Source organism: Tupaia chinensis, unplaced genomic scaffold (assembly GCF_000334495.1).
Source record: "Tupaia chinensis unplaced genomic scaffold, TupChi_1.0 Scaffold139677_1, whole genome shotgun sequence".
NCBI lineage: Eukaryota > Metazoa > Chordata > Mammalia > Scandentia > Tupaiidae > Tupaia > Tupaia belangeri.
This window is the reverse complement of record NW_006199558.1, coordinates 1,604,934-1,628,495: the sequence shown is the minus strand read 5'-3', so window position 1 is coordinate 1,628,495 and position 23,562 is coordinate 1,604,934. Positions and strand designations below refer to the sequence as shown.

Genomic DNA, 23,562 nt, shown 5'->3' with positions numbered 1-23,562 from the left:
AATCTTAAGGTGACAGGAGCGAATTCTGAGAAGCTTGTTTGTCTATGAGAGCAACTCAGCACTGAGGGCGCTGAGTTGCTCTCATAGAGTTAACTGCTAAATTCTTAACTGCTAAGCTGTTAAATTCTTCTTAACTGCTCTCATGCAGTTAAGAATTGTCTGCAGATAGCAACATGACCCTTTGGACAGAACCTTGCAAGGCTTCTTTATTTTGGAGGTCAGTCTGATCGGTTTCTAGGATTACCAGGTTTTCTGAAGGCATCTGGTAGGCCCAGACGGTGCATTCCAAAGCTACATGCCAGGAAAGTGGCTGTGTGACTGCAGGGTGACACCCAAGGTGGTAGAGCCACAGCCAGGAAGCGCTGGGCGTGTCTCGGCCCTCAGGACATGTTGGGCGTGGCTTTTCAACCCCGCAGTCAAGGTTGGGGGGCTGGGGGCAGTTGCAGAGAAGCTGTGCGAAGGCTCCATCGCTATCCCTGTGGAGGAACGGCTGCGGCCCAGAGCAAGGACACGCAGCTTCCCTGAAGGCCTTGCTGAAGTACTGAGAAAGTCCAGAGAGAGGAGGGTTGCACTGCACCATCCTCCGCGCCTCTGCAGCCAAGTCTGCAGCCAGGACTCTGCCACGCTTCTGCCCCACCTGCTGCAGCAGCGATGCCTGGCGGAGTCTGGGCATCGCTGATCGCGCTGACGCTCCTGGCTCGCGGGGAAACTCAGCCAGGTAGGGCGCTGGTGGTCGGGAGAGCAAGGGCGCCGCTGAGCAGAGGAGGAGCAGGACTGATTCTCTGATCACAGAAGCGACATCCTGGGCGACTTGACAGTTTCATCTGATGTTTGTCCCTTACCGGCGTCTGCTCTGTCCTGTTATGGTCTGAAGCAGTCGCTAAAGCCTGGAGCTCTTCAGGTTTTTTGCTCACAAGAAGTTGTTGCCGCCTCTTCCTCTAAGATCCTCCGTGTTTTTCCATTTTCTTTGTTTTCTGCTCACATCCCTGCTCTTAAAAGTCATTTGAATTTGCTGTAAGAAACTGTTTGGATCTGCCAGTTACCTTAGGAAAGTGAATCCAATTACAAGAGTTCAGTTTCAAACTTCATGATTTCTACCTCCACCCCCACTCTGGGAAATACCTAACTGATGAACGATTTATCCCTACAGTAAATCGTTAACGTTTGCGTATGATTCTTTTGTGTATCTGTTAGAATCCATTTTGATACTCTAATAGAGAACTCTGAAGATGGTATCTGTCATACCTCTCACTCATGACAAAGTAAACATAGTTTAAAATACAGTGACATTAAAACAATAGGAAAATAGAGCAAAGTTCATTACCCCTTCCTGCTTGTTTTTTGTGTTCATACAGATAGAATATTAAATAAAAAGTAATTTGTTCTTATACATTTCTTATATTTTTCAGAAATCTGATATGTGCACAACTTTGCAACCTGAAAAAAGTCATGTGCAACATTTTTGACCATTTAGAGTATAATTTTGTCTTGTCATCTTGTTGACCTTTATCAATTTTACTAATGTAAGTTTGCCCTGTAAACAGGAGGTAGGGTATGTACTCTCCCATGTACTCTTTTTTTTAAAAAAAATATGTAATTCTGTTCATTATTATTATTTTTTTATTTTCATAGAGAGACAGGAAGAGAGAGAGAGAAAGTAAGAAAGCAAGCTACCAGGTCTGGGACTCAAACCATAATAGACCATGTGGGAATCTAGCATCTTAATCAGCACACCATCTGCTGGCCCTCTCTTGTACATTTAAAAAGAATATTAAAACCCCCTTTGTTGGAGATATTTTTGCTATAAGACACATGCACTCACTGGAGAGAGAGAGAGAGAGAGAGAGAGAGAGAAAGTGAGAAATCACCCCCACAAGGGGGCTGGCCACACCGTAATCCCTTCTCTTCCATTTTTTTCTCAGGATTTTGGGTGTGTATGCATACATATCCAGCATGAGTATCAAACTGCTGGGTCCAGGACTTGAACTATGGTTGGCCATGTGGGAGTCCAGTGCCCTAACTACTAAACCATGGACTGTCCCCTAAAGCCCAATTTATTAATTATTTCTTAAAATGAGGCAACCTAGAAAGGTATCATTGGTCTGTACTTCTTTGATTTTCTTATGAATTTACTAGGTATTCATGAAGATCTTTATTTTTTTTTCAAGCTCTAGACTTGTCCCTATGATTAAGTTGGCCATTTTCTTAGGTTTTTAAACTCTTATTTCCGTGTGTCTGTTATTTAATTTTCCTGATATAGCACTCCCTTGAGAACTTCTTGGAGATCTGGTCTGGTGCTGGTAAATTCTTTCAGGTTTTGTTTATCTGAGAATGTTCTTGTCGATAATCTTGTCGGGTATAGTATTCTTGGTTGAAATTGCTTTTCTCTTAACACTTTGAATTTATTTTCCCATTCTGTCCTTGCTTGCATTGTTTCTGATGAGAGGTTTGCTATTAGCCTGATGGGATACCCTTTGTAGGTAACTTGCCATTTTTCTCTTACCAATCTTAGTATCTTGTCTTTATCTATGGTTTTGGTCAATCTGGATATAATGTGTTTTAGAGAAAATCTTCTTGGGTTGATTCTATTTGATGTCCTTTATAGTGCTTGAGACTGGATCTTTGAGTGCCTCTCTAGGTTTGAAAAGTTTTCTTATAGGATTTCATGGAATAGATTATCAATGCCCGTAAGAGTCTCTTCACCTTCTGGGATACCAATTATCCAGATGTTTGGACTTTTGATAGTAGCTAGTATTTTTTGTATATCATTCTCATTTTTTTGGGCAATTTTCTCAATCTTCGTGATGGATTTTTCTAGGCCAGTGATTTTCTCTTCTACATCTGAGATTCTATTTTCTGTAAGATTTAGTCTGTTTTTAATACTTTCAAGGGAGATTTTGACTTCCTGTATTATAGCCTTCATCTCTAATAGGTCCATTTGATTCTTTTTAAAAGTGTATTATTCTTCTTTTAGATCTTGCAAAAATTTCCTCACCTCCTGGAACTCATCAGCTCCTTTCTCCTTTCTCTTCGGCAGTTCATTGTCTCTCTTCTCTTCCATCTTTGTTAGATTCACCATTATGAATGTTCTAAATTCTTTATTAGATATTTCCATGATTTCCATTGAGCTGTCTGTAGATGAAGAGGCGCTGTTCTTTTCCCTTGGAGAAGAGGTATTTTCTTGCTTTCCCATATTTCTTGTGGCCCTTTGGTGATTTTTGTCATCTGATGGATGGTGTATTTTTCTTCCTAAACTTGCAGTTCAATCTGAGCATTCAGGAGCGTGCTGAAAGTGGTGATCTGGAGTCTCTTTGCCATTCTGTTTGGATCCCTTTGTGCAGAAGATTCAGTAGATATTGAGGAATATGTTAACCCTAATAGTATTTGGATGTTTGGCTATAGTTCCCTTAGATCAGTCTAGAAACACAGTGAATGGAGATTGAAGAGCAGAGAGATGAGATAAAAGAAAAAGAAAAGGAAACAGAGAGAAAGAAAAAAGAACAACAGCAACAACAACCAAGAAACGGAGAAAAAAAGAAGGAAAAAAAAAACCTAAAAAATTTATTTTTAAAAAAAGCAAAAAATAGAAAACCGCACAGCAGTTATTTTTCCCCTGAAATCACTAGTTCTCAGGAGCTATGAAAATGTCTTCTTCTGAAGGCCTGCCCCTTGCCTCTCCACTCGAGTTTGTGGGCTGGAGGCTGAATTATCAGGAAAAAATCTTCATTTCTCTTTTTTCCCCTGAAATCACTAGTTCTCGGAACCCATGAAGGGTCTTCTTCTGAAGGCCTGCCCCTTGCCTCTCTCAAGAAGATCTTTTAAAAATACATGTAATAACATAAAAAATGCATTCATGGGGTTGGCAAGTAGCATAGAGATTAAGGCACTGGACTCCCACTGGCTGACCAAAGAAACTCATGCAGGTGTGTGTGCATGTGTGCCCAAAATCCTGAGAGGAGAGTGGAGAAGGGATTATGGCATGGGCATCCTCCCTAGGGGGTTGATTTCTCACTTTCTCTCTCTGTGTCTCCAGTGAGTGGACATGCCCTATAGCAAAAATCTCTCTTGAAATAAAATAACTGCCATCTCCCTACTGAAGGCAAACAGTATCCCTTAGCAGGTCTTAAATTTATATTGTGGTAAAGTTGATGATTTTATGCTTAATAGAGTAGATATATACCTATTAAGGTATATATATCTTATTATATACATAGAGTAGATATATACCTATTAAGGTATATATTTCTTAATATATTCCTTAATTATATATAATTATATATATACTCACATCTGAGTAGGTGAGTAGGAAATTTATTTATTGACACCTTTTTTTCCAGGTATAGCTATTAAGCTATAATTTATATACTATATAAATCACTCAAAGCAATTCTAGAAGTCTGGCCCTGTGGTCTAAGAAACTGAATCCCACATGGTCTTAAGTGGATGAGGGAGCAGTATCTCACATGGCAACTGCAGTTCAGATCCCAGTTCTAGCTCCAAAACATCCTGGGTACATGTTCATGTATGCTCAAAATTCTAATGGGAGAAGAAAGGATTAGAATTTGATTATGGTCCCCTGAGGTGGGGGGTGCTTTCTCTTTCTTCATTTTCCTCTCTCTTTCTTTCTCTGGCAAGGTCATGTGTCCTTTACAAATTTTTAAAAAAATACAATTTTGTGGTTTTTAATATAGTCACAGAGATATGCAACCATCACTATACTCAATTTTGAAATATCTTCATTAATTCTGAAAGAAACACTACCCTTAGCTATCACCCTCCTATACCTTCCATGACTCTTCCTGCATTTCCACCCATAAGAAATTTCTAATCTACTCTTGTCTCTATGGATTTATGCAGTCTGTTTATTTTATATTCATGGAATCATATGATAGATGGTCTTTTGTGACTGGCTTCTTTCAATTAGCATTACATTTTCAAGGTTCATTCATGTTGTAGCATGTATTAGTACTTCATTTCATTTTAAGGTAGAATAATATCCAATTGTAAGATATACCTGATTCATCAGTTGATGAACATTTGGGTTATCACATTTTGATTATTAAAAGTAATGCTACCATAAACATCCAGGTACGAGTTTCTTTTGTGACATATATTTTCATTTATCTTAGCTGTAGACTAAGTAGAATTACTAGGATATAGGATAACTATATGATTAGCCATTTGAGGAACAGCCAGAATGTTTTCCAATAAAACTGTACTGTTGATTATTTCACAGAACCAGCTTTTGGTTTCATTGATTTCTCTTCCTTTTCTTTGTATTCTCAATTTAATTAATTTCTTCATCAATCTATAAAATTTCCTTTCTTTGCTTTATTTATGTTTAGTATGCTTATTTTTCCAATGTTTTCAGATGCATGGTTAATATTATGTTTAGTTTTTGTTGTAGTTACGTTGTTAAATATATGCATTTATTCTACAATTTCCCTCTAAGTACCACTTTAGCAGCATTCCATCCATTCTGGTAGATTATGTCTTCATTGTAATTCTTCCCCAAGTATTTATCTTTTCATTTCTTCTTCTTTTTAAAGTGTTTTATTTTTCCTGACACACGCATACACACACACGCAGAGAGAGAGAGAGAGAGAGAGAGAGAGAGAGATAGAGAAAGCCTTCTCACCAGGATCTTCATACCATGCTCTACCCTCATTATCAGCCAACCTTGATCACAGGCACATGTGCATATGCCTGCTATACTCATGGGGGCTTTGATAAGCAAATACAAGACCTTCCAATGTAGTTCCAGATATGTTACTGCTGTGTATTATTTTATCTTTCCTTTCTACTTTGACCTAGTGGTTATTTAGGTTGTTTAATTTTCACATATTTATAAGTTTCCTAATTTTTATTCTGGTATTAATTTTTAATTTTATTTCATTATAGTCAGAAGACATACTTTGTGTGGATTTCATATTTTTAAATGTAGTAAGATTTGTTGGGACAGCAGTTGGTTCCATGGTTAAAGTGCTGGACTCCCACATGGTCAAGCGTGGTCTGAGCCCTGGAGCCAGTGGCTCAAAACTCATGCCAGGCATATGTGCATGAGTGCCTAATATCCCTAGAGGAGAATGGAGAAGAAGGAATTGTGGTGTGGTCATCCTCTTCAGGGGGTGATTTCTTGCTTTCTGCCTCTCTTATCTCTCTCTGTCTGTCTCTCTTGCAAATGCATACACTCTACAGCAAAAAACTCTCTCTCAAAAAAGAATAAATAAATAAATAAATAAATAAATAAATAAATTGCTTTGGGGCATGGTGGTTAAGGTGTTGGACTCCAACATGGCTGACCCCTGTTTAAGTCCTGGACCTTGTGGCTTGAAAATCACACTGGGTGCGTGTGAATGGGTGCTCAAGATCCCAAGAGGAAAATGGAGGAAAAGGGATTATGGTGTGGCCATTCCTCCCACCTCACTCTGGTGAGCACACTTGTCCTATGGCAAAAACCTAAAAAAAAATAGTTTTATCATTTAGCATATAGTATCCTGGACAATGTTCTATGTGTACTTTAGAAGAATTTATATTCTGCTGTTGTTGAGACTAGTGTTTTATGGATCTGCTAGGTCAAATTGGTTTATAATGTTTCATAGTCTCTAGTTTCCTATTGATATTCTGCCTATATTTCTATTCATGTTGAAAGTGAGATATTGAAGTTGTCACTCTAATTATTGAAATGTATATTTCCCCCTCAGTTTCTGTCAGATTTTGTTTCATGTGTATCAGTGCTCTGTTATAAGGTGCATATAGGTTTATGATTGTATGTCTTCTTCATGGAGTAACCATTTCACCATTATAAAGTGACCTTCTTTCTCTCTAGTAACATTTTTGTCTGTTTTAAGATCTTCTTTGCCTGATATTAGTTTAGGCCCTTCAATTTTCTTATTGTTGCTGTTTGCATGATATATTATGTTCCATTCTTTCACTTTCAATCTGCTTGTATTCTCTTTAGGAGACACTTAGTTTGCTTCTTAATATATAAATTAGGGTTTGGGATAAGTAGATGGCATAATGGTTATGTCACTGGTCTCCCATGTAGTTGACCACAGTTCGAGTCCTGGACCTAGTGGCTTAAAACTCATGCCAGGTGCATGTCCGTGTGTGGCTAAAATCTAGAGAAGAGACTGGAGGAGAATGCAACATGGTGATCCTCCCTCAGGAGAGATTTCTCATTTTCTGTCTCTCTGTGTCTTAGGTGAGTGCACGCACCCTATAGCAAAAGCCTCTCTAAATATATATATAGCCTTTCCTCTGCCCTCATTTATGTATATACACACATGCATAAATGGGGGCAAAGGAAAAGGATTAGCAAACTCTCTTTTTTCTTGGTTTTAAATCTTTCATGTTGCCTCAAAGCCCAAAATTCTATTTTGAATTTCAGAAGGTAAATTGGTAGCTTTTTATTTTTTATTAAATTTAAAGTTGAAAAGTGGATTTTTTCTTTCCCACATCTTTGGGGAAGGTTGTGAGATTTTAAAAATTTACAAATACTTGGGACCAGCAGTTAGCTTAATGGCTATGTCGCTGGACTCCCATGTAGTCGACCATGGTTTGAGTCCCGGACCCAGTGGCTTAAACTCATGCCTGGCGTGTGTGCGTGTGTGCCCAGGATTCCGAGAGGAGAATGGAGGAGAAGGGATTTCGGCGTGGCCATCTCCCCTGGGGGGGTGATTTCTCGCTTTCTGTCTCTCTGTCTCTTTCTGTCTGTCTGGGGAGCGCATGCGCCCTATAGCAAAAACCTCTCCAAAAAAGAAAAAAATAATTCACAAATACTTGAAATCCCTCAAGTGTAATGTAAAGAAGGTTTTATAATTACATATTCAGTTATGAAGTGCCTGTGTTCAGGTGTAAGGCATTTTCATTCCTCACAAATAAAATTATTAATTTATTAGTTTCTTAACATATTTGTTTATGAACCAACCTTGAATTTTAAAAAAATTATAGTCTTGGCCATCGTGTTAAACAGAAAACAATCTAATATAGTTTAAGGTTACTTCATATCTACAAACAAAGCCAGAAATGTTTTATCATGTTCTGTCAGTTTGTATTTATTATTTATAACCTGAGGTATCCTTCCAAAGTATTTGAAATTCCAGTACTGCATCTTCTAATATACTCTATTCAGCCACCTTAATCATATCAGGAAGAATACCTAATAAATAGAAATGTAATTTTTATTGTATATTTTATAAGTTCTTTTGTTTCAAGTGAAAAATATATTGGAGGTTTGATAAAAGTGCACATGTTGTGAAATTGACTAAGTGAGAGTCTTATAGAGCTATATACCTTAAGTGCCTGAGGAGGTAAGTGCTCAAATTCCCAAATGGGAGCTCAAGCCATCATTATAATTCTCTCTTAATTACCTCTAGAATTTTGGTTCGAATGAAGTTTTAAATGTGGCTTGTTCATTGCTAACAGGATTTTAAAATTTCTTATACATACCTTGCCCATTCTGAAAGAGACAACATTTTTAGAAAAAAATAATAAAGCAACATAAAAATATGAGCTATTATTGGGACCAGCAGTTAGTGTAATGGCTATGTTGCTGGACTCCTACATAGTTGACCGTGGTTCGCGTCCTGGACCCAGTGGCTTAAAACTCACGCTGGGCGCGTGTGCATGCGTGCCCAAGATCCTAGGAGGAGAAAAGAGGAGAAGGGATTGCAGTGTGGCCATCCACCCTGGGGGGTGATTTCTCACTTTCTGTCTCCCTGTCTCTGTCTGTCTGGCGAGCTCACGCGTCCTATAGGAAAAACCTCTAAAAAGAAAAAAATGAGCTATTATTAACTGTATAATATTTTCCTCTAAAGTAAATATTAATTAAAAATAAATTAATTCAATAAATATTCCTATTTAAATATTATACATTTATCTAATATTGTTGCTGTCATAAATGAATTCCTACAATATTTTTTACATCTTCAGTTTTGGATTAGGAAGTAATTATTCAAAGAAGCAAAATCTTAGAGGACACTTTGGTTGGAGAAATACTACATAGAAATAAAGATGGGGTTACTGATTTTCCCCCAAGTACTATAGTTTGAATGTAACTTCTAAACATTTATATGATATTAAGAGAATGGACACTTAAACTGGATTATGGTATTAGAGGTAGGGTTTGGGGAAATTAATTAGGATTAAATAAGATCATCTGGGTGGATATCCCCACTATTGGATGCTGGTGGCTTAGAAAGATCCAAACATGCACATAAGCTCTTGCCATGTGATGCCTTGCACTGTCACATTATTTTGCAGAGAATCCTCATCAGCATGTAGACGCTCAATGGACACAGCCCCTTGACTTTAGAGCTCCAAGAATAGTGAACTAAAAAAACTTCTATTCTTTGTAATTACCCAGAATGGAATTCAGTGTTTAGCGACAGAAAAACAAACTGAAACACTAAGATAAAATTCTATTCTAGAGAGGAAATCACAGAAAACATTTTAGTCATTTACACAAACCTCATTAATTATCTCTTTTAAAATATTTCTTTTAGCTTTTAACCAGGTGCAATTTTCTTATAATTAAAGATCTTGGAGTTATTTCAAAATTAGATAAAATGAGAGCAGTGCTTCTGAATTCTCACTATACACACTTTTATAAAATATTTATCTAGTGTTAACATCTTGTGATTGTCAAAGTCATTAGGGCTTTTTGAATTAAATTCTTCTATGGAAATGTACAACTATGGAAGAGTAAGAGACAAAGAATATCTTTTTGTGGTGACTCCTGAAATATTTTACTAAATAATTCTTTAGAGAGATCTATTATGTTAAAAAAAAAATGACACCTAGCCAGCACATGAGCTGGTGGTTAAGGCAGCTGGATCCCACATGCCCCACTGCATGGTTTGAGTCTCAGGCAATAGCTTGAAAAGCACAATGCATATACACACATGTGTGTATGCCCCAGATCTTGAAAGGCGAGAAAGATGAGGGAGAAAGAAATGTGGCATGACTGGGCCCCATGGAGAGTGCATTCTCATTTTCCTCTCTATCTTTCTTGGGTGAATACAAATTAAGAAAAAAATGAAAAAGAATAAAAACTAAAGCCTTCTCCATCCCTGGAGCCTAGAAATTAAGGGAAATGGATCCCACATGACTCACTGTAGTCTGAATCTCTGCCCTGATAGCTTAAAAAACATCGTGTGGATGTTCATGTGTGCCCCAAAACTTGACAGGATGAAGAAATAGAGCAGAAGGGATTGTGGTGTGACCACATCCATGGAGTGGTGTTTTCTCTTTTCCTCTTTCTGTCTCTCTGTCGTGAGAATGTACACATCCTCTAGCAATTGAAAATGAATAATGTTGAAAATAAAATTATGTAATTAATGTCTGAGTGTTTTATTCTTTGAATAAGTTTTTTCATAGTGAGGTACTTTAGTGATGACTAAATTCTTTCACATTTCTGTTTCATAAATACCATCTTTATTATGGTATTTTTCTTTAAAAATCTAATATAAAGTATTTGGAAAATTTCTACCTACTACAGCAACAATATATTTTGATATCGATAACACATAAGTACAGTTTCTTGTGGAATTTATAATTGAGTATCTGGGAATACAATCTCAAATAAGAATTGCATTTGTAAGATAACTCAGTTTTTGCTGCCTATTCTTCTCTCTTTATGTTCAGAGAATGAACATATCTTCTGCCTCTGTGGGTATGACAGAAAAAGTATCTTTCACGTCAAATACTACCCAGAAAATGGAGTCCTGAAAAAAACTACAAGACTCTTTTTTTCCATGGCCTTTTCTTATTCATCCCTTAAAAATGCTTCTTTCTACCCCATTCTTTTTCCTGTGCTTAATAGTAAAATATGACTTCTAACACTTAAGCTTCAAAGAAAGAAAGAAAGAAAAAACAATGTTTAAAACTTTATATTATTTCCTGCACCAAAGAATGCAGGAATCTTCAGTATATGGGCACTGTATACAATTATAATTAAAAGATTAATACAACTTTTCACATTTCAGGATCTGATACAGATAGTATTTTTAAGGCATGTGCCTGCTTTGGGGGAAAGCTGGACATACAGGGTCAATAATGGAATAAATCTGAAGGATGAGGGACAAGAAGAATCCTTATGATGGGGCCTTGAGATTCTAACTCAAGAGAAATTAGCTCTATTGCTTATTCAAACTGAACAAAAATAAAGTTCTTAAAGTTTAAGTACTTCAAAAATTCTAAATATTTTATTTCAAAGAGTGTTATTGTTTATTGTGTTTATGGGAAGTACAAGTTACCTTAGATTTATTGAAAGACCGACATTTCAAATGGTATTTATGTGTAATAGTGCATTTATTTGCTTTATTTCTGTTTTGAGAATCAGTTTTAATTAAGAACTGAATTATGTTAATGAACAAAACTCATTACATAAAGACATACATCTTTCTTTCCTAGGTCAGGAGTGCTCTCCTGGGGGACACCAGTTTCTTCGGAGTCCTTATAGAAATGTCCATTTTGACTCATTGCACCTCCAACAGTCAGCTGTTCAAGACCTGATATGTGACCATTCCCTTTCCCCAGGATGGTATCGATTTCTCATCTTTGACAAACCTGCTGAGATGCCCACCAAATGTGTTGAGGTATTTCAGTTCACCACATATGCTTTTCCTTATGTGTTTTTTCATACAAGGATTGAATCTTCTTACAACCAACTTATTTGTTATGCTGAGATATTGTTATTATTATTATTTTGCTTCCTGTCCCTGACCCACCCCTCAGTTCACTCGAGCTCACGACAACCACCATTCTACTTACTGTATCTATGATTATTTGTGCTTTCATGATTGGATTGTTTTATTTGTATGACCTTCTAAAGGTTCATCCATGTTGATGCTTGTGTCATTTTTCTTCCCTTTTAAGGAAATAATATTCCATCATATGGATAGACCATGTGTTTTTTATCCATTATCTGTAGATGGACATCTAGGTTGATTCCACTATTTTGCTATTGCAAATAATGATGCTGTGAACATGGGTACACAAATATCTGTCCAAGTTCCTTATTTAAATTTTTCTGAGTATATTCCTAGAAGTATAATGAATGGAGCATATGGTAATTCAACATTTAACTTTTTGAGGAACCGCCATATTGTTTCCACATTGGCTGTCCTATTTTACATTCCCACCAATAACATAGGAGGTTCCAGTTTCTGGGCCAGGCTGTGGTATGGTGGTTAATGTGGCAGGATAATGGTGCAGTTTATGTCCCAGACGCTGTGGCTTGAAAATCATTCCGGGAGCATGAGCTTGTGTGCCCAATCTTGGAAGGAAGGAGAAATGAAGGAGAAGGGATTGTGACAAGATCATTCCCAAATGACAGGGAGAGATGTTTTCTCACTTTCTCTCTTTTGTTCTCTGTCTCTCTCTCTCTCTTTCACTAGAGTATATGCCTCTAGCAAAAAATTTTAAAAAGAGAAGTTTCTAATTTCTTCACATTATCACCATTATTTGTTGGTTTCGGTTTTTAAGATTTTATCATTTTTTAATAACAGTCATTCTGATGGGGGATGGACTAATTTAAATTTCAGATTGCAAGGTTTTGACTGAACTTATTCTATTCTTATTTCTTTTCCTTTGGAAAATCTTTGTTATTTTAAAAAAATTCAATTAAGATATAATCAAGAATACAAACGAAAAATACAAGATAGATCAACAATGAACTTGAAATTCTTAGGGTGACCTGAAATGTCATCATACATACTTTAATCCTAATGAACATATATAATTAAACTGTTATGTGAAATAATGTGGTACACAACAGAATTTAGTAATTTAATAATGAATATACTATTTTAAGTGCATTACTTCTGTCACTTGCTGCTTGCCACCACCTATCTTAACTGTGGGCACTAATGATATGAAATCTACAGGCTCCACCCTCCTATTCCACACCTAAAGGAAACTTAGCCTGGCAATGACATTTCCTAGTATTTTCTGGTCCAAAAGTGGGTACAGTGCACTTGTAGCAAATTCAAATACTGTGAAGTCATGTGACCTTGGTTCCATTGAAATTTTCTCTTCAAGTCTACAATTTGTGCAAGCAGTGTACTTTGTTTTACTGTGTAGCTGTGTACACACAAGCATGGAGTTTTCAGAAACACTGTGTTTACTTTTGTCTATTTGTGATCTTTTATACATGGAATCTCATTGGATGTATAGTTCTGCAATTAGCTTTCTACAACATCTATTCTCTTGATCGTACTCTATGATGGATTCTCATTATGGCAGTGTCTTATTTAGTAAATTAGCCTGAATGGCTTCTCTCACTCAAGCAGCTTTGACAAATGTGTTCTCTTCCAAAATAATTTAAAAATAAGCACAAAAAGAATGAATGCAAGGCATGATTTCTGAGTATTCCTCAACTAGCTTACATTTCTTGTCAAGTAACTCCTTGAATTTTATTGAAAAGTGTAATAATCATTCTAACTTATGATTTTCAAATGCAAGTTTCCCCCTAATTTATTCATAGTCCCCATTCAACTCATGATACTGTCATGAAATAGGCATTATCTCTGCATATGACACTTTTGACCAGTTACCCTTTCAGTTCAACTCCTGTTTTTGCTATCACATTTCTATTCACACCATCTAAGGAATTATACATTATATTGACTATAATTTTATTCTTGAAATAGATTTTCTTTATAAACCAAAACATATATATATATATATTTTTTTCTTTTTTTAAAGACAGATTTTTGCTATAGGGCATGTGCACTCTCCAGAGAGACAGAGAGAAACAGAGAAAGAGAAAGTGAGAAATCACTCTCAAGGGAGATGGCTGTACTGTAATCTCTTCTCCACTATTCTCCTTGTGGGATTTTGGGCATGCATGCACACATGCTTGGTGTGAATTTCAAGCCTTCAGGTACGGGACTCAAACCATGATCGACCACGTGGGAGTCCAGTGATTTAACCACTATGCCATCTGCTGGCCCCTGGAGTGAGACATCTTAGTAGAAGACTCATTTTCTTTTTTGTAATATATATATATATATTGAGATGTTTTTGCTATAGGGCGCATGCACTCGCCAGACAGACAGAGAGAGACAGAGAGACAGAAAGCAAGAAATCACCCCCCAGGGGGGATGGCCACTCCACAATCCCTTCTCCATTCTCCTCTCGGGATCTTGGGCATTCACGCACATGCGCCCAGCGTGAGTTTAAGCCACCAGGTCCGGGATGTGAACCGCGGTCGACTACGTGGGAGTCCAGCGACATAGCCATTACACTAACTGCTGGTCCCTTTATTGCTATATATTTTGTGAGTGTTGCAGAAGAAGGAATTAGTTTTCTTTTTAAGCACTAATGTAAAAGACATTAGGAAAGCATTCAAATTTTAACAATGTTAACATTAATTTATGGCATTGTGGCTGTCTTCTTTTTTTCTATTATTATTTGCTTGTCATATTTGTAACATTTTGTTTGCAAGAAACAAAAAAAATCAGAATTTAAAAGCAAGCTTCAAGGATACTCACTGCATCTTTAAATATTTGTGTTTTTTCCTTTTGACAAAGTTAGCTATAATCAATTTTAGAATCTCACATAAACATGAAAGTGAAATGGTTTCTCTGGCTCTTTTATTTGAGATGAGCTATGCCCTATGAAGAAGTGTTTCCTGCCATCCCCCGTCAGATCCGTGGTAGCATTAGACTCTCATAGGAGCCAAATCCTGTTGTGAAGTGTGTGTGCTAGGGACCTAGGTTGTGTGCTCTTTATGAGAATCTAATGCCTAAGGATCCAAGGCCATGATGCTAGTGCAGGAGAGCAGCTGCAAATACTCTCTTATGGGTATTTATAAATATTTCATTACATATTGCATTGTAATAATAATAAAAATAAAGTGCACAATAAATGTAATGCTCCTGAATCATGCTGAAACCATCCTTCCTTCCCTTCCCCGCTCCTCCCCCTTGGAAAAATTGTCTTCCACAAAACCGATGCCTTGTGCCAAAAAGATTGGAACCACTGTTTTAGAGTATTCAACTGGAGAATTGATAGAATTTTCTTTTTCTCTATAAGATAGCATAAGTCTGTTTAAGTAAATTTTCAGTTTGTGATGTATAAAGTAATACATGAGTGTTATAGAAAACCTTAGAAAATAAGGGACAAGATTGGAACATTTATTCAAAATCCAGCCACACAATCATAACTATCATTAACATTTTGGTATGGTTTCTTATTTAAGTTGTTTTGTAAGACTCATGTTATATGTCCAATCGTATAACGTCCCTTTTTATTCATGATAAATATACCATTAGCTGTATGTTATTATAATATCTTATGTTATACATTCATATCACTCACAAAATAATATTATGCCATAAGTATATATCATATTTATTTAAACCATTGCCATTGTGCACACTTTCAGATTTTGCTATTATAAATAATTCTGCATTTAGCAAATGTGCACATAATCGTTATCATAATTTTACTGTTTCTATTTAGTAAGATGGATTTTTATAAGTAAAATTAGTGATGGTTAATATCTTTTTAAGACTTTTGATATAGATAGTTTTTTTTATTTAAAAAAAAAGCCAATAGCAGTAAATAAAAATATTTTTCCCAATATGGACTATTCTCATGTCTTCATTAGACATATATGTTCTTTTGTGAATTATGTGTTTGTATATTGATATTTTGCTCATTTGTGGCATTAGATTTTTTAAGTGAATAATCTTAGTTAAAATAAAATAAGAAACATAGTAATACAACAATAAATAAATAGTGTACTAAATATAATACTATCTACAAATAACTTTCTCCTTATTTAACTCATTTTTAAAATATCTTTAAAATTATTATTTATATCTCTATCAATCCTTCCTTTATAAATTTTCCTTTACTTTCAAACATGGGAATACTACAATGTAAATAGTCTAATGATTGTGGAACCAATGGTGTGTAGAAGTTGCATTATATACATTATTTCATTTGTATCTCCCCCTAGCATTTTTAGGTGATAACATTATTATCCACCCAACATAACACAGAAGATGTTGAGTGTCTAGAAATGGTCATGGATTTAGAAAATACTTCAGTTTTTCCCAAATCATATATAGTTTCTTCTTACTTTTCCTAGAGCAGTTTTCTGTTTAATTTAGTTTTATTTGAAAATTAAATTGATAATTGGCTTTAACTTTATTTTTTTCTACCTTTCTCAACCATTAGTCCAGCACCAGATTTTGAATACCTCTTTATTCCCTAATTTGTGTTGCCTCATGAGCTATGCATTAATTTCTTATATATACTCTACAGCAATTCTTCAAGAAATTTACAGAATCAGTTTCTTTGTCCTATTTGTTAAGATTACTTCAGCTGGACTAAGAATATATCACCTATTTTAGTACATTATCTGACTTTGAATTTCTGTTTACATTACACATGTAGCAAATGGGATAAAGGTATTTATACTGAATAAGATTGTGTTAATTATGAGGTGTCTATCCTTAGGTTTAGTATTCTTTAAAATGACCTTTTCTTATAAAGTACAGAAACAAGATTTAAAAAAATGACTGGCAATTTCATATTTTAAAGGTTGTTAGAAGAAAATGCAACATTGATTTTTCTGCCATGCATGAAGATAAGTTAGATTTTCCACTTTTATTTTCTTTGATGCAAAAGATGAATCACTGTGGAACTCAGGCCCCCATCTGGCTGTCTCTGAGAGATTCGGAAACACTGCCTCCTCCTGGAGAGATTAAGCAACTGACAGCTTGTGCTACGTGGCAGTTTTTGTTCAGCACTGCAAAAGACTGCTGTCTCTTTCAAATCCCAGTATCTGTAAGAAATTGTGGAAAATTTTTTGTGTACTTACTGCAACCCACTCAGGGATGTATGGGCTATTGTGCAGAAGGTAAGAAAACATGAATAATATGTCTGAACTACTAATAATGGAACTGTGTCGATATGTTTGTGCCATTTTCTGGATAGCTTATTCAGAGTTTATGCAAATCTCAGTAACAGACCTGGTCTAGTTATTGTCACACTGAAACTCAATTCATGGCTGAAATTGGCCAAATTCATTTAGGATTCCTTGCCAAGATCTTAAAGTCTTGAATGGTATTTGTTTATATAAAAGTATCACATCAGACTTTTCACCATTGTCCCAATGAACACAACAATTGTGTTAAACATTCTTTGACATTCTCCTTTAACAGAGGGATGAAGGATAGTGAGTAAAAGTTATGAGAGTATGTATTTAGTATTATTTCATTTGAGAGTATTGGTTGAAAATTAATTCCAGGCAGGACCAGCAGTTAGCATAATGGCTATGTCGCTTGGCTCCTTTGTAGTGTATGGGCTATTGTGCAGAAGGTAAGAAAACATGAATAATATGTCTGAACTACTAATAATGGAACTGTGTCGATATGTTTGTGCCATTTTCTGGATAGCTTATTCAGAGTTTATGCAAATCTCAGTAACAGACCTGGTCTAGTTATTGTCACACTGAAACTCAATTCATGGCTGAAATTGGCCAAATTCATTTAGGATTCCTTGCCAAGATCTTAAAGTCTTGAATGGTATTTGTTTATATAAAAGTATCACATCAGACTTTTCACCATTGTCCCAATGAACACAACAATTGTGTTAAACATTCTTTGACATTCTCCTTTAACAGAGGGATGAAGGATAGTGAGTAAAAGTTATGAGAGTATGTATTTAGTATTATTTCATTTGAGAGTATTGGTTGAAAATTAATTCCAGGCAGGACCAGCAGTTAGCATAATGGCTATGTCGCTGGACTCCTTTGTAGTCGACCGCGGTTCGCATCCCAGACCCGGTGGCTTAAACTCACGCCAGGCGCATGTGTGTGCATGCCCAAAATCCTGAGAGGAGAATGGAGGAGAAGGGATTGCAGTGTGGCCATCCCCCCTGGGGGGTGATTTCTTACTTTCTGTCTCTCTGTCTCTCTCTTTCTGTCTGGCAAGCGCATGCGCCCTATAGCAAAAACCTCTAAAAAAAAAAATTAATTCCAGGCCAGGAGTTATTTTAAACCTTGGGGTTACAGTGATGAGCAAGACAAATGAGGTCACCTCTCATAAGAGCACTGACAGGTTAGCAGAATGCCTCAGACAATATTAAAACATGAACTGGATTTCACAGTACAGTCCTAAAGTCAACTTCTTGATATTGACAGATTTATCATGGATCTGTAGTATATTAACTTTTGCTTAAGGTGGGTAAGGGCTATCATGGAAAGCTTTGTATTATCTTTGCAACTATTTTGTAAATTTAAATTATTTTAGATTAAAATGTTTATCACAAAATAAAAATAAAACATAAAATAGAATCATTTTTGGAAATTAATGTATTAGAACTTTTTTAGAGAGATTTTTGCTATAGGACAGTTACATTCACCAGAGAGACAGCAGGAGATAGAGAGACAGGAAATGAGATATCACTCCCCTCCCTCCCACAGAGGGATTGGCTATGCCCCAATACCTTCTCTTATTCACCTTTTGAGATTTGGAGCATACACTCACATGCACCCAGTGTGAATTTCAAGGTAACAAGTCCAGGACTTGAACTGTGTTTGGCCATGTGGGAGTCCAGTGCCTTAACCACTAAGCCACCTGCTGGCCCAATGTGTTATAAATTTTAAAAATTTACCAATGCAGAAGAAATGTACTGTCAGGCCTGCTTTCTTACAAAGAGTACCTGGAGAAATTCTCTTTGAAGGTCATTAATTTAAGGTGAGCTCTAAATGAGGCGAATGAGGCAATGATGGAAAGGTTGCAGGGGATGCGGGCATTCTGGCTAGGAAGAACAGCAAATGCAAATAAATATTCATGGATAGGTGTGAAAATGGCAGTTCATGGAACTGAGGGAGAAACAAAGTGGCAGAAATGGAGTAGGTAGGTCAGTCATAGGAGATGAGGTCAGTGAAGTGTAGTGAAGTGACAGCAACTGTAAGATCTGAAGTCTAGTAAGAACTTAGGTATAATTATAACTGCAGTTATAAGATTTTTTAAATGGATGAATAATATGATCTGAGGATTGTATTTAAAAATATTAAAATGTTAAATGTGGGACCAGCAGGTGGCATGGTGGTTAAGGCACTGGCTCTCACATGGTAGACTTTGTGATTCAAATCCTGGACCAGGCAGATTGAAAAACATGCCAGGCATGTGTGCCCAAAATCCCAAGAAAATGAAGGAGAAGGGATTACAACATGGACATCCCCTCTGTGTGTGTGTCTTGGAGGGAGTGGGGTGATTTCTCATTTTCCCTCTTTCTCTGTCTCTTTCTGGTGAGCACACATGCCCTAAGGTAAAAAATTCTCTAAAAATTTTTTAAAAATGTATTAAATGTAGAAGACACAGCTAACTCCCTTTCAGAAGCTTATTTGGAAAAAACCTTATTACAACTACCTTAGAAGCTCATCTCTCTCTTTAAAAGCAGTCTGTAGAATGTCATTTTCTACTTAGATATATGCCACAGTCTGTCAATAGCTCCTATATAGCTCTTAGGTAAATCACAATCGGTCAGTAATATTTTCTTTAAAAATCACCAGAATGGCAAAAATTAGAGAATAAAGTTTCACTTTAACAAATATTCTCATGAAGATGCTTTGTTTCTTATATTTCACATAATTTATCCTCCCTTAGAGACTCCTAGAAGCCAAATAAGAAAAGGAACATTAATGCAAGACCATACTTGCAACCAATGTCATTTAAACAAAAAATGTATTTATTGGGTTCTCAGGAAAGTCTTGATACATTTTTGCATAGAAAAATAGAAAAATATATCTATATATATATATATATTTCACTGTCTATATTAAAAATCTTCCTGCAGCAAGCCTTCTAGAGGTTGTTGCATTAATATAATAGAGAGATGGTGGTGATTTATAGGGGGTGGGAGTAGAAATGGCTTAGACTAGTGGCAATGGAAAGAGGGTATTGAATTGAGATGTATTTTGGAGCCAGAGCTTGTGTAATGGCTGTGGAAGAAAATGGAAACAGAAGAATCAAGAACAATGTCTGTTTTGTTTTGTTTTGGTTTGGTTTCTAGGTTTGAGGGTTTTGATTTTTTTTTTTTTAGAGGTTTTGTGTTAGGGTGTGTGTGCTTGTCACAGAGAAAGAGAGACAGACACAGTGAGAGAGATGAACACAGTGAGAGGGAAAGCAAGAAGAAACCACCCCTTAGGGGAAATGACCACATGGCAACTCCTTCTCCATTCTTTTCCCAGGATCTTGAGCAAGCATGCATGTGCACCCAGTGTGATTTTAAAGCCCCTGGATATGGGACTCAAACTGTGGTTGGCCATGTGGGAGTTCAGCAATGTAACTGCTATATCATGTGCTGGTCCCTGTTTGTTTTTGCTTAAGCAACTAAAATGAAGAAGAGTATAGCACAAACACATCAAGTTGGAGAGAGAAAAGAATCAACAGTTCTGTTTTGAACTGTATCAAAGAGAGGACATGCCATGCATATACAAGCAGCCAGTATATACTGGACTCATGAGCTTGACACTGACCATGATGTTGTTTAAGAATACAGCGGAATATGGACTTTTGATAGGAGTGTCCATAAAACATCATCATGGAACTCACCATAGATAATTGAACTTACTGATTTTTTTTTTCCTCTGTACTCAACTATGACTATAAACCCTTTGGGGGGAAAAAAGAAAAGACAATGTGCCCTTTATATCAGGGTCTCATCATCTCCTATCCTGATAAAATAGGAACACAACAAATGCATATTTGATAGTAGTGTTTAATTGAACTCCTGACTCAGTTCCTTAGATGCTGGAAATTTAAAACAGCAAGCAACCACTAATGGCATTTTTTTCTTGGACTATTTAGCTATTTAGATAATGCTAAAGTTGATAAGTGCAGGGCTTATTCTGTTTTGAGAAAAGGTTGAGTATGCTTATGTGTAACCTATTATGGGAAGAAACCAACACCCACTGTGTAATCTGGGCTCATCGTTATGTAGGAGACTGAAAATGCTGGAGAAAATGCTGACTAGTGTTATAAAACTAGATAAACACTTGATTCAGCAAAATATAATAATTACATGGAAAATGCTTCTGAACATTTTCATCCTGAAATTGTTAGACTTCCCAGACTAGCAAACCCCAAGTAATATAGATACAGCAAAACAAATAAATAGTTTAGTTGGGTATTGTGATAGTTAAAATGAAACATCATTTTAGGCTTTAATAACCAAATACATATAATACGTGCTCAATCTTGAAAATAATTTTGCTCATCAAGGCTATGGAATTTGAACCACTATTTTTAATCTTTTACTTTATTAATCGATAAAGGATGTGTGTGTACTCTCCAGAGAGAGACAGAGAGATAGAGAGGGAGGGAGAAAGCACTCCCAGCTGGACATGGTCACACCTCAGTCCTTTTTTTCCTATCTCTTCATCCTGTTAATATTTTGGACACAAGCAAATATACCTGGCATGTTTTTCAATCTGCTAAAACCATGTGGAATCTAGCTTCCTTAACTACTAGGCTATGGGGCCAACTCATCGTACTGTTAAAAAAAAAATAGATTCTCGGGAACCAAGAGAAAGCATAATGGCTATGTTGCTGGACTCCCACGTAGTCGACCGCGGTTCACGTCCCAGACCCGGTGGCTTAAAACTCACACCAGGTGCGTGTGTGTGCGTGTGCGTGCCCAAGATCCCGAGAGGAGAATGGAGGAGAAGGGATTGCAGCGTGGCCATCCCCCCTGGGGAGTGATTTCTCACTTTCTATCTCTCTGTCTCTCTCTGTCTGTCTGGCGAGCGCACGCGTCCTATAGCGAAAATCTCTCCAAAAAAAAAAAAAGATTCTTTTTTTAAGTTTCTAGCATCCTTACATCTTGAAAATATGTCTCTTAACGCCAACAAAAATAATATGCATTTTCTCCTGTGATTAAGTATTTCTTTGAGTTGAAAATGCAAAATAATAATTTGAATACTTGTTTTGGTTTAAAATTCACTATTTTTTCTCAAAAAGAATGACAGACACCTCAATTTCACATTCTGTTCTTACAACATTTCCAAATGGCTTCTAAAATTTATGTAAATATATCACTATTGTCAAAAATCTCTTAGCAAATAAGGCATTATTACCTATTTACATGAGAGTAGAGACTAAGAAAGATAATTTTCTCAACATATCATTTTACTATTTCATTGTTTTTGGAATACATGCTACATTTATGGGAAATGGAATTGTTTGCCCAGTAATTGTTCTATCACTCAAAAAGAAATAATACAAAGTTTATATTTACTAATAAGATGAAATAATAAACTTACAAAGTTTATTAATTCAAGGAAGTATTTATTTTTTGTCAGTATTTCACAAGTATAATAATGTACTAATTAGTTTGCACATCTATATTGTTGGACTCATGCTTATTTCCTAACCAACCCAGCAGGCTCTTAGTCTAGAGGGGTGAACAAAAAAGTCCATGTAGTTGTGTGGATGTAGTTGCAGGTCAGACCTGCATATCCATGCAACTACAAATCACAATTGATGGTATTAATGAAAAGATTAGAAGTTGCCACAGAAGAGAACACTGGCGATGAGGGGGAGATGTAATTTTTTTTTTCTTTCTTTTTTTTTTTTTTTGGAGAGATTTTCACTGTAGGGCGCGTGCTCTCGCCAGACAGACAGAGAGAGACATAGAGACAGAAAGCGAGAAATCACCCCCCAGGGGGGATGGTCACGCCGCAATCCCTTCTCCTCCATTCTCCTCTCAGGCTCTTGGGCACGCACACACACGCACCCGGCGTGAGTTTTAAGCCACCGGGTCTGGGACGAGAACCGCGGTCGACTACGTGGGAGTCCAGCAACATAGCCATTACGCTAACTGCTGGTTCCCAGGGGAGATGTAATTTTTAAGAAAGGTCACCAGAGAAAGCTTCTTCTAGCGAAAGAGCATTATGCTGAGAGAGGGGGACCAGCTGTCCTTGGTCAGACAAAGAGTAAGGGGAAGAATACCCCAGGCAGCAGCAACAGCACATGACAGGCCTCTAGGTGATCAGAGTGTGGTATGCTCAGGAGTGAAAGCAGGTCAGAAATGTTGGATCTTAATGAGGCAGAGTGCCCCAGCCTAACAAAGCGTGGGCTAGGGGTGTGATCCCAAGTGAGAGCAGTGGTGGATTTGGAAAAGACAAAGATATTGTCACACAAGTAGAAAAAAGCTAGAATTGGTGGTCCCGGTGTTTCCTGTGGCACTGAGTTTTTCCCACGTTTATACTTTTATAGCGCAAAGCCAGGTATTTTTCTAGAATCAACTACAACTGTAGAGTTTCTAGTGTCTCGTGGTTCTGAACAAGCCTCCCCCGGCCTTCTCTGGCTGACACACAGCTTTCTTCAGTCTACACTGCCCTGTAGTGCAGATTTATTAGAGCTTTTACTTGCCCTGCAGCCTCAGCACCAAGACCATATCTGCTTTAAAGATCACTAGTTTTTTTGTTTTGTTTTGTTTTGTTTTTTGAGAGATTTTCACTGTAGGGCGCGTGCGCTCGCCAGACAGACAGAGAGAGACATAGAGACAGAAAGTGAGAAATCACCCCCCAGG

The 23,562-nt window shown here is 36.7% G+C and overlaps 1 protein-coding gene across 1 annotated transcript in view; it reads left to right on the top strand.

Annotated features, from left to right (window-relative positions):
* Nucleotides 1-651: 651 nt before the first annotated feature.
* The window catches only part of VWDE (von Willebrand factor D and EGF domains), a 100,394-nt gene continuing 77,483 nt past the window's right edge, over nucleotides 652-23,562 (top strand). The window contains 3 exon segments of the mRNA XM_027765747.1: nucleotides 652-718; nucleotides 11,416-11,600; nucleotides 16,648-16,879. Of these exon segments, the coding sequence (XP_027621548.1) occupies nucleotides 652-718; nucleotides 11,416-11,600; nucleotides 16,648-16,879 (484 nt within the window).